This window comes from Diabrotica undecimpunctata, chromosome 10 (genome assembly GCF_040954645.1).
Source record: "Diabrotica undecimpunctata isolate CICGRU chromosome 10, icDiaUnde3, whole genome shotgun sequence".
Taxonomy (NCBI): Eukaryota; Metazoa; Arthropoda; class Insecta; order Coleoptera; family Chrysomelidae; genus Diabrotica; species Diabrotica undecimpunctata.
Window position 1 is genome coordinate 72139900 of NC_092812.1, and position 14681 is coordinate 72154580.

The 14681-nt window shown below is 32.5% G+C and overlaps 2 protein-coding genes across 2 annotated transcripts in view; one reads left to right on the top strand and one right to left on the bottom strand.

Annotated features, from left to right (window-relative positions):
- Nucleotides 1-1179: 1179 nt before the first annotated feature.
- Set (NAP domain-containing protein SET) lies at nt 1180-4200 on the bottom strand. Its single transcript, XM_072546649.1, has 3 exons — nt 3835-4200; nt 2292-2478; nt 1180-2236 (listed from the first exon to the last, which is right to left on the bottom strand). Exons 1-3 carry the CDS (start codon nt 4081-4083, stop codon nt 1926-1928), a joined length of 747 nt encoding a protein of 248 aa, XP_072402750.1. The 5' UTR covers nt 4084-4200; the 3' UTR covers nt 1180-1925.
- Nucleotides 4201-4234: 34 nt separating this feature from the next.
- LOC140452411 (patj homolog) overlaps nt 4235-14681 on the top strand; it is a 44720-nt gene continuing 34273 nt past the window's right edge. Inside the window, exon 1 of the mRNA XM_072546647.1 lies at nt 4235-4849. Within this exon, the coding sequence (XP_072402748.1) occupies nt 4358-4849 (492 nt within the window). The 5' untranslated portion in view covers nt 4235-4357. The remainder of the gene's footprint in view (nt 4850-14681) is intronic.

The window sequence follows — 14681 nt, forward strand, 5'->3', positions numbered from 1 at the left end:
GTGTATGATTGGTTACTGTAATTTTATAAATATAATACACAATTTTGACCAGAGTATAAAAAATATTTTTACACTGTAAAAAAAGTCAGAGGAAAGGTATGATGTTATGAGAATGATTATTTAGATTTTTAAATATTAAAAAGATACATCAAAAGTAGATTGGTATTAAATAATATAAAATATTATTTAATATTTAATTAGGTCAAGATTGTGTATTATAAAATTATCAGATAATTGTATAATTGGTTTAAAAAGTCATGATCCTTGAAGCCACGCTTCTGTTGTATATGCAATTTATATGATTACTAGTTTACACTTTTACATTAAATTGGAAAATCAGAATAAACATAGAATTCATCAATTATTACATATGTATCATTATTCTCCCTTAACTACTTAAGATTGAAAATACCTTGCACCTGCTCCCAAAGTACAACAATGCATTTTCCTCCAGCATTATTACAATAACTTTCAGTGGAAAAGTATACCTGGTCAAGCACATGAAAAAATGTACATTGGACGGACATGAGCTAAAAGGGGTGAAGTACTGAGAAAAACAGTCAAGAGACACATGTATACAATGGGCTGTGTAATGGATACTTAAATTGCAGACTCAATAGCAGAGAACCTGAAATAATCAACCATATCTTGCATGACTACGAGACATTAGGTCGCAGGTGGCAAACACTTTTTGGAAACTACCAAGTGACTTCAAAAACATATAGTAACAATCCACTAGATGTGTACAAGCTAGCACAAGGCTCCATAATAGTGGACTGGGTGTTAAAATAAACAAAAGATCTACAATAAGCCAATTGACTTCAGTACAATCGGTTTATAACAGGCTGCTTAAAAAAAATATATATTTTTTAACAATATTTTATGTAAAGTGTCATCTGAACTAATTTCTTGTTAAATGGAATTTAATGTGAGCATTGTGTTTTTAAAATAAAATGAGTTAATATTCCTTGTGATTATATTTTTGTAATAATGTGTGTATATCTTTTATGAATTGGTTTCTCAAGTTTTTTGCTACCTTAAATTATGCAAAAAACTGTATGAGAGCTGATATCTTTGTCAAATTTCCCCAAAATGCTGTGACATCCTCTATTAATTTGAATTAACTATCTGGATTTCTGTTATGTAGTCTTTCATATACCAACTTAATCATTTATTTCCTCTTACAGATAACCACTGCCTTCCATCTTTTTTATCAACAGATGTACTGTATATTGGTTTCATTTCAACAGGATAACAAGTCTAGCTGGGATAGTTTATCACGGGATAACAAGTCTAGCCGTTCAGGCTTTTGTCTAGTCTAATTGATCTGAGCAGAAGGGAGCTGAAACAATGATGACACTGTTTACCAAGGACACATGTACACATGGACATGGATACATGTACACAAGAATTAATGAAGCACAATTCAGAAATGCAAAATGGAGATGGAAATTGTGATACTTGAGCCTTCTTTGACATGAGTCATATATACACTGTAAAAACAAGTATTCAGCCAAGAGAAATCCTTAAACTGTCCATTACAAATTTGTTGGAATTTATCAAAATCACAGAACCTGTTGGTAAATTTGAGTGAAAACACAGGATTTACTAGAAAGTTCTCACAGTCAAGTTCTAGAAACATGTAGTGCCTCTAGTGATGTAAAAAGAAAAATATACTAGTCAGAAAGTTACAAAATTTGAGATTCTACTAAAATATTTGGCCCTGGCGCAAATGTCCAAAATATTGAAAGTTCAAATCAAAACATCTTTTTGAAAATTATTTCAGTTTTATAAAATTAAAATTATTTGGGCAAAATATGGTTTAATTGGTCTTTCATTCTATTATTTATATTAAGAATTATATACCAACAGCAATTGGTTAAAATGGAAGTATGACAGTAATACTTCATTGGTAAAAAATAGACTTAATTATTTTGGCTTCTATCTTCTTCCCCCTCCTCCTCCTCTTCATCATTGCTGCTTGATATTTCACTTACATGTGTATCCCCTTCTACATCAGCTACCAGGTAGTACTGAAGTGGATTTAACCAGAGATCATCTTTGATGACTTCCGCAATATCATCAGTGTATGGGTCAACATTATCAACAAACCACCCAAAGAAAGTTTTGGATCTTTCAATACGGCGTTTCCTTCCTGATTTAGGTGGTTCAATATTTTGTCCAATGTTGCAACCTTCCTTCCATATAATTCTGGTACTCTGGGAAGTTGGAGTAGCTAAAAATACATACCTCTAGTACTTTAGAAGTCATCAAAAAATAATGTAACCTACCACAATCTAAGTGATATGTCTTTGTAATGACAGTGTTGTCAATGTAAGGATTTTCCTCAAAATAAAACTTGATGCAATAACCAGACTTAATATCTTCGAATTCCTGAACTTCTATCTTTATCAAAAAATGGAGACAATCTTCTTCTTCATTATCTAATAACTCACTTAAATCAGGGTGATTTTGTATCTAGAGATGTATGGTTAAGGGAATTAAATTATATGAACGATATTTTTTTAATCCATTTTAGCAAAGGAATAAAAATTATTACTCTTCCCCATAATTTAACTCCAGTATGGGGAAACAAAGCTTGATTGAGAAAATAATAATACAGAAAATATCTTCATGAAACAAGTATAGCACAGCTACTTCCACAGTTAGTGGCATCATTTCAGAAATACCTGAAAAGGATTTGAGGTCTCATTGTCAATGGAGAAAACCTTTTCCAAGGGTTAGAAAATCACTTTATTCTAAGAAGCAAGATATGGAAGTATTTTATGCAATTGAAAGAGGTACAAAAAAGATCTAATACCATATAATACTATAATGATATACATAAATGATAAAAATAAAAAAAAATTGTAAAAGCAGGTATAATTCTTATATTGGGACCTAATTTTCTCTGAAACTTTTTGACTTGAAGATAGTGATTCTTTAACAAATAAAACATTCTATATCATTATAACTGAAAAACTAGGACAAAAACCGGAACAAAATATTTAAATAGCTATTAAAAATCTGAAAATATATATGGGTAGCATTTAGTAAACTAAAGATTATACTAAGAAGTTATATTATTATAACTGAAAAACTAGGACAAAAACCTGAACAAAATATTTAAATAGCTATTAAAAATCTGATAATATATATGAGTAGCATTTAGTAAACTAAAGATTATACTAATAAGTCCAATTACTACTCTTCTTCAGCACAGTTTTTAGTTGATGTGAAGATGTCATTCAAAGATAGAAATCTGTTGACAAAAAATAGAGTGAAAGACAGGTTACAGGCATTTGAAAATAGATAAAATTGGAACTAAGAGGCATTATCAAGGGAATCCATATTTATTTTAATCAAGGTTTAAAAACTTGTAGAATATTGGTAGAAGTAGAAGTATTGGTACATCTGAGAAAAAATAAAGTGCTGCATACATTAGGCTTTATACATGACCAGCCACTACTGGTAATAGGCTATAATGGTCTGATATCCATCATACAGAAACACAAAAATATGAAAAGTTATAAATATTATACATTTGTAGACTATAAATTAGGACAGATGAATGCAGTACTACCAAAGACAGATTTATATACAGTAGGTGATAAGTTATGAGAACAAAGTATGAGTTGAATCAAAAGAGGTCAAATATTTTATACACATATAATCACACCCTTTCCTAAAATACATTGGTGGTAAAAACTTTAAGTAATAACAAAATATTGCGGAGCTACTGTCAAAATCCTATTTAAATGCAAAATAAAAGATCATATGTAAATATAATATACTTTTAGGTTAGAAATAACAAGGAATTAGTAAAAAGGATACAGCAGTAATCCAGAAGTTAGGAATGTTACTAATTAAATTATTCCTCTTCTCGAAAAAGGGCTTTCGTAACTGATTATACTTCTGTTCAATTTTCAATATTTCTTCACTAGATTTTTCGTTTATGCTATCTATTTCGTTTTGACAGATATCAATTTCCTCCAGAGCTTTTTGAGTAGCTGCATCAAATTCGGACGTCCTATCAGATTCAGAAAATCTTTTTAATTTCCTTGGAGTAGAATCTCCCGACATTATTATTTCTCTTCAGACAGTCCAAGTTTTAAACAACAAATACGTTTTCAAATAATGAAGCTTGTTGTGACAGATAAGATCTTAATCACGGAATTTGTTTAACGATGACATTACGTCGTATGACAATGACGTTTGTAGTAATGACAGTTGGGAATGTTGGGATGGGGAATGAGAAGAAAATAGAACAGTACAGTTTCCACTTAAGGTGGAGGCGTATCGTGTATTTAGTTTAGGTTTAAATGTGGTTTAAATTTCTTAATTTTGAGTTTGATATATGTCTATTTTTTATTCTAACTACAAAGGCAAAATGCATTTGAACGCTGATATTTCTAGTGCTTTACAACTTTTAGAGGATATTAAACAAACTCTGGATGACTTAGGAGATCCAAAGCTTCAAATAAACACGACTCAGGATCTTAGTTTACTTATAAGTGTCCTAGAAAATCCGATATTTAGAAGTATTGTTACAGTTCAAGACTCTATAAGTGAATTAAATCAACAACTTGGACAACATCCTTCTATTTTACCAGTAGATTTTGATATTACAGCAGCAGGAGAATTAGTTTTAAATGTACCACCAGCAGGGGAACTATACGACCCAGATTACGCCGAGGATTATCCTAACAACAGAGATTTTGATGAACAAAGAGTGCCTTCCGCACCTATTTCACCTAGTTCACCCCAAGTGCCACTTTTACATAATTCAGACAACCAGCTACTAGCAGTACATAGTCCAAAACTAAATAGCAGACTGTGTAATTCAGAGGTAAAAACATATTCACTACCAACAATAATATATAATCTTGACCCAATTATGATAACTATTATAGTTAAAACTATTATACCTATATTTATTTAGGAAATGTGTTTTTAATGTGTATAAGAATATTGAATTGAGTACCCATTGTGAATATTGAGAGTTGTTTTTGTTTTCTTAAAGTTTCCTAACAAATTTATAAACATTAGTTTATCTCCTAAACATTAAAAAATATTGTATTGGTCAAATTTGAAAATTACTCAAAACAATCTTCAAAAAGTAGGTACTGTTTTTAATAGGTATATCAACTTCCTTTCTATTGCAAACCATATGCTATTCTAACAATATTTTATACTTCCCAGAAAACATATTTCACCAATAAAAAACCTATTATTGTAGGATACATTTTAATTACAAAAATAATCAATAGAACAAATTGCTTATTAATTAGATTTAATTAAATGCTCAAATTGTTTTCCTTTTTTATTTGGTAGTATACAAAATTAACTAAAAAGCCAATATGGCATTACACAATTGGTCATTTTATTATTTGATCTGTTGTTATCAGTATTATTTGTCTATTATCATTTAAAAATTGAAAATGACCGATATGTTTTTGTACACACTTACGACAAGTGAATGAATGGAAAAGAAAAGTATTTTAAAAGTGTGTAAATTATTGAAATTCTAGTTGGATGCTTTAGGCTTGAAAAACAATCCTCATAGCTATGGCCAAAGCCGAAAGAGCTCAGCTAGGAATTAAACATTTTACACACTTTTAAAATAATTTTCTTTTCCATTAATTTATTTTTCATAAGTGTGTATAAATATATATCAGTATTTTTCAATTGTTATTCTACAGTATGGTAGTGGATATAAAAAAATGACCATAGCTCTGAGGATGACGTTTTAAGCCTAAAGTGATCAGCTAGGAATTAAATATTTTACACACTTTCAAAATACTTTTCTTTCCATTCTTTCATTTATTATAATTTAGGTATTATCAGGTCTAAACATATGTTTTGTATAGAGTATTTTTGATATACAGTAGAGAGTCAAAAATCAAAATCAGTTGGGATAGGGACCCATCTATACTTCTGATTTATCTGGATTTTCAAACCATCTTTAACCTACTACATACTATTGATATTTCATTAACAAAAATAATGCTTAGAGTATTGTGTAAGTTTGAATTAATTCAGGAATTATTACAAAATATATGTTAGGGCTTACAAAATACAAAAGAACTTAGTGAAAGGATATAATGTAAAGGACATAGCATAGAAAGTCAAAAAGAATATAGGTACAGACGTATTGAGTAAATAATTCCATTATTGTTTTTTGAAGTTGACATATGTTCCTTTGCAGCCATGAAGTGATTTAAGAAATATGAATTGAGATGGTGTACCCTTAAGTTAGCATTCTAACCAGTCATTGCCTTTAGTTACAATGTCCTTACCCTCGAGTACTAGATTCATGATTTCATCATTATTCAAATTTTTGATCCATTCAACAAACTAACATGAAATCTCACAGAAAGTGATTTTGTAAGAAGGATTTGACACTCAATACGATCAAATGCTTTACTGAAATTGGTATATGTAGCATACACCTGCTTTTGACTTTAAATTTTCTTCATAAGCTCAGACTGATATCAAACTAAATTAGTAGCTGTAGAATTTTTTGCACAAAAACCATACTGAGGCTCTGGGATAAGCCCACTGCACAACCAATAGAGCTGTTTAGCTATCAAACTATCGAAAAATTTAGATATTGCAGATTGAATGCATTTACTTTGATAATGTTCAATGTTTTCTTTCTGACCACATTTGAATATCAGCACAACAAAACTCTCCTTCCAAACATTAGAAAATACAGATGATTGTAATGAGCTATTAAATAAAGTATACAATGACATGCTCAAAGTACAAACATACTTTTTTTAAAAGGAAATTGGAAACACCATCAGGTCCAGAGGTAATCTTATTTGGAAAAGTACTTATGTCATCAAAAACATCAATGAAAGTGGTTTCAGAGACATTATAACTTGTGCCAATATTGCTATTGATGGGGATATTGGGAATCTGAAGTTATTGACCCCAGGAATATAGATGAGTTTATGAATAATAAGAAGAACCTTGTCTTGCTTTTTGTGTTGTCTGTGTTTTTTTACACGTTGAATGGAAATGTCCTTGTAAAATTCAGTAAAAATGTTTGTATTCATCCACAAGCTTTTGTGACTCTTGTAAGTTACAGGCAGCTGTTTAATATTTTTTAAACATTGGGGTTTTTACTTTTTCCAATTACTAAAAGATTCAATGCATGAGAACCACTTGCATTTGCATATACCACCACTGTAACTCTTTCTTTAGCAACCTTGACGCCAGATGTAGCCTTTTCTCTATGAGATTCTAATGACTTGTGGGGGAGGAAATTCCAATTTCGACCAGTTTCATCAGCATTATAAATATCGTCTCTGTTGTACTTAGCCCTATTCAATCGCCATGTTAATAATTTTTTTATTAGAGGTCAGCACAGCATCATTATTGGCAGATAATATTTTCTCTTGAACATCCAATTCTTTATTTCCATGCCGCATTTTAAAATTTTTGAGCTAATCTGAGCTTACTTTAGAGTCTCAAAGATCACCAAGTTTTTCATTCATTTCAGTCACCTTTTCAAAAATTAACGGACCAGAAATAGACTTCCCTAAACTTTGTCTCTGTGAAAACCAAAAATACATAGTATGCTCCATTGCACTATTTTCTGAGGTTTTTTTGATTTTCTCGTCTGCTATTCTTCCTCTGAACCAAGCAAACTTTTCTTTTTTTGCCTTCATCACTAATTGTTGAAGTCGCCACGCCATATTTTTTAGCAAGAGATGCGCCAATTTCCGTTTATTGAATAATTTCATACTTCTTCTCTATGGATAATAATTTGTGTTTCTTTTTTTGGACCTTGAAGCCGTGTTTACGCGTATACAATTGTAGTATTGTATCACAATGTAACTGAACAACACTTTTTCACACATATATTTATATGTATTAAGTACAACTGCGAAAACGACGCACGGAACGGAACTAACACGTTTGCCGGCGACAGCCGAGAAGAAGCGATGCGTAGGTTGGTGAACTCTCATGATCTTGACCTTGAGTCACTCTCACCTCCGCGCGTATACGATAGCCGAGCGCCACGTTCTTAAAATATATGAAAAACTGTATACTGTATTTCTATAAAAAACAGACAAATGGTAGTAGATTCGAAATAAAAATTGTTGTAGCCCTTCTTTTTACCAAGCTGCGATGTAAACTTTAACAATTGTGAACATAAACATTAATATCTTACATCAAATCTACAGTCTATGTATATACTTCATGGTAAAATATTCCACTGTGAAAAATATTAAAAATTACCTTATCAAACACATATATATATATATATATACATATATATATATATATATATATATATATATATATATATATATATACGTATATACATGTGTATATATACAGAGTGGCGGGAAAGTCCCTTTACAGTAATGAATTGCTTTTGACATACTACAGAGGGAAAAAATAATAACACAATTTTGTTTGTGAGATATTTATTTATCTAAAACATCGGTATGCATACCTCCATTGTCGCAACACTTAATAAGACGCCATGTTCATATGTTCATCTGTCTTAGCATGTCCAGAGTCACTGACATAAAAGTCTCGCAAGTCCTCATTTGAAACATCTGAGTTTTCTAACTCCCTCTTTAATGAAACCCCACGGTACATTGTCCGGCGTTGTCAAATCTGGACTTTTTTAGGCCAAGCATTGGTACGGGACAGTTTGGAGAACCTCGTCGAATCCATCAGTCAGGCAGTGGCGAACACCGAGAGCAAAATGGTATGCAGCGCCATCTTCTTGAAAATAAACAGTGGCAGCAGTTCCCTGGCCTCTCAATTGCGGTAGAAACCACCCTTTGATCATCTGCAAATAATTGTGTTGAGTTACGGACCCTTCAAAATAAAATATAGCCCAAGCAGATAAGTTGAAGAAGGCGGGTTTTTATCAACTCCCTCAAAGAAATATGGGTTTACCTTTGCCAAGAAATAAACATTGCGATTCCGAGAGCTTCGGTAAATCGCACACTCATCAGTGAATAAAACATTTTGTTTGTCACATGCTCTCGAAAAGCGTTGAAGTAATAATTGGCATTCTTGTACTCGGCGGTCCATGTCATTATCACTCAACTCATTAACATACTGGCCGGATGACCTTCACTTTTAAATTCTTTCGCATGTGATCTTGCATTGTTGACTGTGGAATACCAAACTCTGCAGAGCATTTCCACGTCAACTTCATCGGTCCACGTTCAATGGATTCCTCAGTGCCAGCACAAGTTTCAGCTTGAGTGCTTGGTCTTCCACTTTTTGATGCGTCGAGAACGGTTTCCAATGAAATAGCCTTCTTCTCCGACAGCAAAGTTAGTCTGGATGTTGATGGTTTTTCAAAACGAACAATTGAACAGCGACCAAACGCTTTTCAATTGTAAACTCACTTATGTCCGCTATCACGTCTCACTCGCTACTAAGGGTACGTTCATAATGGAGACTGAAAGACTGAGACTGAAAGAGAAAAGATTGAAGGCAAGAGCGGAGTAGGTCGCAAACAAATGTCGTGGCTACGGAACATAAAGAACAAGACAGGCATAAATAACACTGGCGATCTTTTGCATGCCGCAAAAGACAGACGTCTGGCCTTAAGATAATTCTCCAACGCACTATAGATGCACGGCACTATAAAAAGAAGAGAAGTACTCCTTGTTAGAGAGGAAAAATAATTATAATTCTACATGCTGGAACTAAGAACGGGTATGCCGTGCTGGTATCTTCCAAAAACATTAAACAGGTCTCTAAAATCATGTGACTATCATGAGGATTTGAGTGCTAAACTCTTCGAAAAATGGGTATCGGAACAGCTTTTACCGAATATTAAAGCAAACTTCATGATAGTAATGGACAATGCGTCATACAATTCTAGAGTCTACACCAAAATTCCAAATACTAGCTCCAAGAAGTGAGATATCATAGAGTTTATGGAGAACAAAGGCATGGCAATACCTAGTAAATGAACCAAAAAGGAATTGTTACAATTAATTAAGCAACGAAGTTTTAAAAAAGAATATGCCATTGATAAACTGTTTAAACGCTATAGGCTTGCGGTTTTACGGCTCCCTCCATATCATTGTGTGTTCAACCCAATTGAAATGATGTGGTGCGATGTAAAAAAGAAATTGCGGAAAATGAATAAATCTCCCCAATTAAGTGACGTTGTTGTACAAAATATAAGAAGAGTAATCGAAGAACTTAGCAAAACTGACATTTGGACAAGTTCTGTAGCTCATGTTCAAGTAAAAGAAAAAGAATATCTTACTTTACCACTTTATGTTCATTTTCAGTTAGTATGGACTAACATCTTCCTTTGATTAGTTTGAAATTACCTTATGTCTCGAACTAGCTGTTAGGTATTTCTGTTGTACATAACTTTGTTCGCGGAGATAATCCGTGACTGGTTTTTGACTGATTCGCATGCGCAATTGCGTTTTGAGCGTTCGCGGTGTTAAAAATCCGGGACCTTGACAGAAAGTTTGGTGTTCGCGGAGTTTTTCTGACTAATTCATGATCAGTCAGAAATGAGTCCATTGAGTTTGTGAATTAGAGTGCGAATTTTTAGTCAGCGCAAGCGCTATAGTGTCAGGTTTTTTGTTTGTCTTCGTTTCGTACAGTGGTTTCCTTTAAGAAAACATAGCAATAACGAAAATTCCTGTACTAATCGAGGAAACATGAACATGAGAAAAGTCGGTGATTATTGCAGACCCTATCACAGTATAGACAACAACAGTTGTTATTTATAATTTTGATCTTGTTTTTAATATTTCATATTTAGTTGTCATTTTTAATTCAACAGTTATCTATTACTCAAAAACTTTTATGTTAAAATTTTTAGTTTTTTAATACAATTTTTGAAAAACGTAAAATATTTCAAATTTTTTTACTCAATACAATTACTTGTGTTTTTTGATAAATTAAAGACATTTCAACGATGAATAGAATTTAGAACGTTGAATAGGGTTAATTATTGTTAAATATTAATATCTTACATTACAATGTAAAAAATATATAGGGATTATATTCGTACAATCATCTGAGAGACCAGACCGCTCCATTGTTTGCAAAAATGTTACCCGGTCCGGTTAAGGGTTAGGGTTAGAAGCTTTGATCTGTTTTGAGGTTAGAAACAGTAACAAATCATTCGCGAAGAATTTAAAGTTGGAAGCTAATAACTAATCGCGCCAGCGCACAACAATAATCCCTAACTGGTCCAAAACTTGTCAAAAACTAGTCAGGGACTCTCTCCACGAACAAAACTCATATTTGGGGTTACATGTAATCCACTAAGCACACAATACACTCATGTTGTATATTCTGTGAAGATATGTCAGTCCCCCCCATCTATTTCCTTTCATTTGTAATGGCTTTTGTTGTTTATTTTTAATATAATCATTGCACTTTTTTGTTTATTTGTTACAAACTTCGCTACCCAGTTTTGAACTGGAACCTTTGGTGTAAATCTCATAAAGAAACGTGAATAATTATCAATATTTTACTGTTTAACAAAAAATATGCCTTAATTTATAAATAAAAGTTTATTATTTAATTTATATTGCGCCGCCTATGTTTTACAGAAGGCACCGACAATTGACATGGTATAAACTATACATGTATACAAACAGAACGATAATAAATTACAATAGTCGCTTTACACTTTGTTTACAAACATACTCCGAATCCGAAGCACATAAAATAAATTAACGTCTATTTTATTACCATAACTTAACTGCAACATTTTAAAATAACGAAGTAAATCTGGGACATTACAATCAATTAAACACAACTGATTATTGCAAAAAATCTTTGAATTGAGTAATTTATGCAGCAGCAATATCAGCTTGAGTTCGCCTCAATTAGGAAAATTAAAGGTCGATTTATATATGTATATATATATATATATATATATATATATATATATATATATATATATATATTGTTATGATTGTTTATTTTGACTTTAATCTTAGTTTATTGAGCCAATAAAAAAGAATTATAACTTATTCGTTATCAAAAGTAAAATAATCCTTATATTACCTGTGTTCGATGGATTCAAAAGATTTTCTAGTTGTCTTTTATCGGGATAGAGAAAAAAGGATAAGAATACAAATATATTATATTATGTGAAAACCAATTTTACTTAAAATTTTCTTTACTTGAAACAAGAAACAACAAAACTTTAAACTTTTGATTAGCCTAACAAAACCTCAGTTCTTAAATTTGAATGCTAATGACCATGATGTCAAACCGATCCTTCACAGATATAAAATTTAATTGTACAAACACTTACAGCTTATTTTCTTCTTGAGTTGTATGTTGGAACATACCCAGAAAAATCCAGTCTCCTCAACGATGTGATCTCTCCTCTTTGGCACCTCGGCTCCTTCTTAACGTCTCTGCAAACCTCCTGCAGACTACACAAAAAACACCTGATTCACTTCTCCACACTCAGCTACTTATTTATGACACCAGGACCTCCTTTTGTCAACTTGATGCCGTAAGAATACTTTCACATATCTTTATAAAATGCCCACGGTAGATACAAGGACCTCTTTTAATCTACTTGTTATCTCCTTCTGCAAAACTATTCACTTCTTTTCGTTACGCCGGTATCCAAACTCACGAACCACACCCTATCTTGAGACAAACGACTGTTTCCTTTCGATGACCAAAATATAACTAACTTCTCCCGTCTCCTGATCGGCTCACAAAATTCCCATTTAAAAACGACCGTCCAATCAAAAGCTCAAATTGTGTTTACCATGATTTTGGAAAAGCCTAATTTCGGTTTCAGAAAAAAACTAAATAGCTTACTTTAAAATTGGTTTTGTCAATACACACTTTATACATATTTCAAAAGATTAGAATATGGTCATTTAATACTCGACTATACAAACAATGAAAAGATTAACTTACAGGTAAAATGTCTTCTAATTCTAAACAAAGGTTTTTTGATAATTTTGTTTGAAACGGAAAAAGGTCGTTTGCCAAACAAATTTCTATTCTTATCTACACTAAATCTTATCTTAAATTACTATATACATTTTGTTTATAATGATATCTTAAAATTTTATTCCGATGGATATTTTTATTTATTTTTCTTTGGTTGGGAACAAAGGAAAGAAGAAAGAAGAAGAAGAAGAAAGGGAAAGAAGAAACATAACAATATATATATATATATATATATATATATATATATATACATATATATATATATATATATAATATATCGTGCCGTGTCCGTTCCGTGTTAACAGTGCCTGGTAAAAAAAACAATAATGTACTTTTATGAGTATATTCACAGTGCCGGCAAAAAATCTTTACATTCCAAATAAATCACTAAATTCGAAGAAAATTACATGTGTTCTGTCTGCGCTTGTTAAGCATTTCACGGGAGAGGATTAAACGCACTTGCGACGGCGGCTGTCTGTAGTTTACTGACCGCGTGACCGTTTAGTGTCTTTAGTTTATTCTGAGTGTTTGTACTGTACACGGTTGGCCTCAGTGTTTCAAGTGTTGAAACGGTCGGCTGCTTCAGGGACTGTTCCGGAAAGAAAACCTGATCGAACAATGTGAAACTTATAGAGGAATTACATTGCTTTCGAGTTTTAAAAATACAGGGTTACGCAATTGAACTGTTACCAACTTCACATCGATATATCTGGCAAATCGATAATGGCAGCTACGTCAAAACACTTCAGTATGTTTATAAGCCGTCAAAAGCATTTACATTTAAGTTTTATACATACAGTATAACATAAGTTATTCGCAATGGAATTTAAACGTAATAGTGTGATTGCGTTATATTTGGCAGAAAAATCACAACCAACTATTGTTCGTCAGCTCAAACACCTCAAAGTGAATAAAATGAAAAGAAACTGAAAATATCCCAGCGAAGCATGCAACGAATATTGAAAAGCTCAAGGTCAAGCCTTACAAGTTCCAAAAAGCACACAATCTTACACCAAAGCAAAAAAAAATTCCGAGTTGAAAGATCAAAGGAGTTGTTACGCCTGCTCGAACGTGGCTCAAAAGTTTGAACTTACGAACGGCCACCCGAAGTAATTTCTCATCTCAAGTAATGGTATGGGCAGCTGTAACCGCCAATGGACGCTCTCCAATTGTTTTTATTGAATCTGGTGTCAAAGTCAATGCAAATTATCGGGAAAATGTTTTAGAAGCTGCTTTAGAGCCGTGGGCACGCAAACATTTCGGTTGTACACCATGGACGTTCCAAAAAGACTCGGCACCGTCTCATAAAGCTAGTGTGAACCAAGAATGGTTAAAAAACCATGTTCCACACTTCATTTCATCCACACAATGGCTTTCGAATTCGCCAGACGCAAATCCGATGGACTATTCCATCTGGTCCATTTTGGAGAGCAAGGTGAGGACTAAAAAATATGCCAGTATGGATGCGCTGAAGAAAGCAATTATACGTGAATGGGCCAAAATACCGGAAGATCACATTCGTGCAGCATGCAACTCGTTTTTTGATCGTTTGAAGGCCATAGTCAAGGCAAAAGGTGGCCACATCGAGCTAAAGTGAGTGGATTCTGAAATTTTGATTATTTTCACACATTTTTGTCATTTGAATCAATAAAAAATAATTTCACACAAAAAAATTATGGTCGTTTGAATAGGTAACAGTTCAATTGCGTAACCCTGTATATGATTAAATA

What these genes read in the sequence shown, in the direction of transcription:
- Set (XM_072546649.1), bottom strand. Translation starts at nt 4,083, where the DNA reads ATGTCGGGAGATTCTACTCCAAGGAAATTAAAAAGATTTTCTGAATCT. An exon ending in CTAACTTCTGGATTACTGCT is followed by an intron (nt 2,479 to 3,834) that starts GTATCCTTTTTA and finishes ATACATCTCTAG; the next exon opens with ATACAAAATCACCCTGATTT. An exon ending in GACATATCACTTAGATTGTG is followed by an intron (nt 2,237 to 2,291) that starts GTAGGTTACATT and finishes ATGTATTTTTAG; the next exon opens with CTACTCCAACTTCCCAGAGT.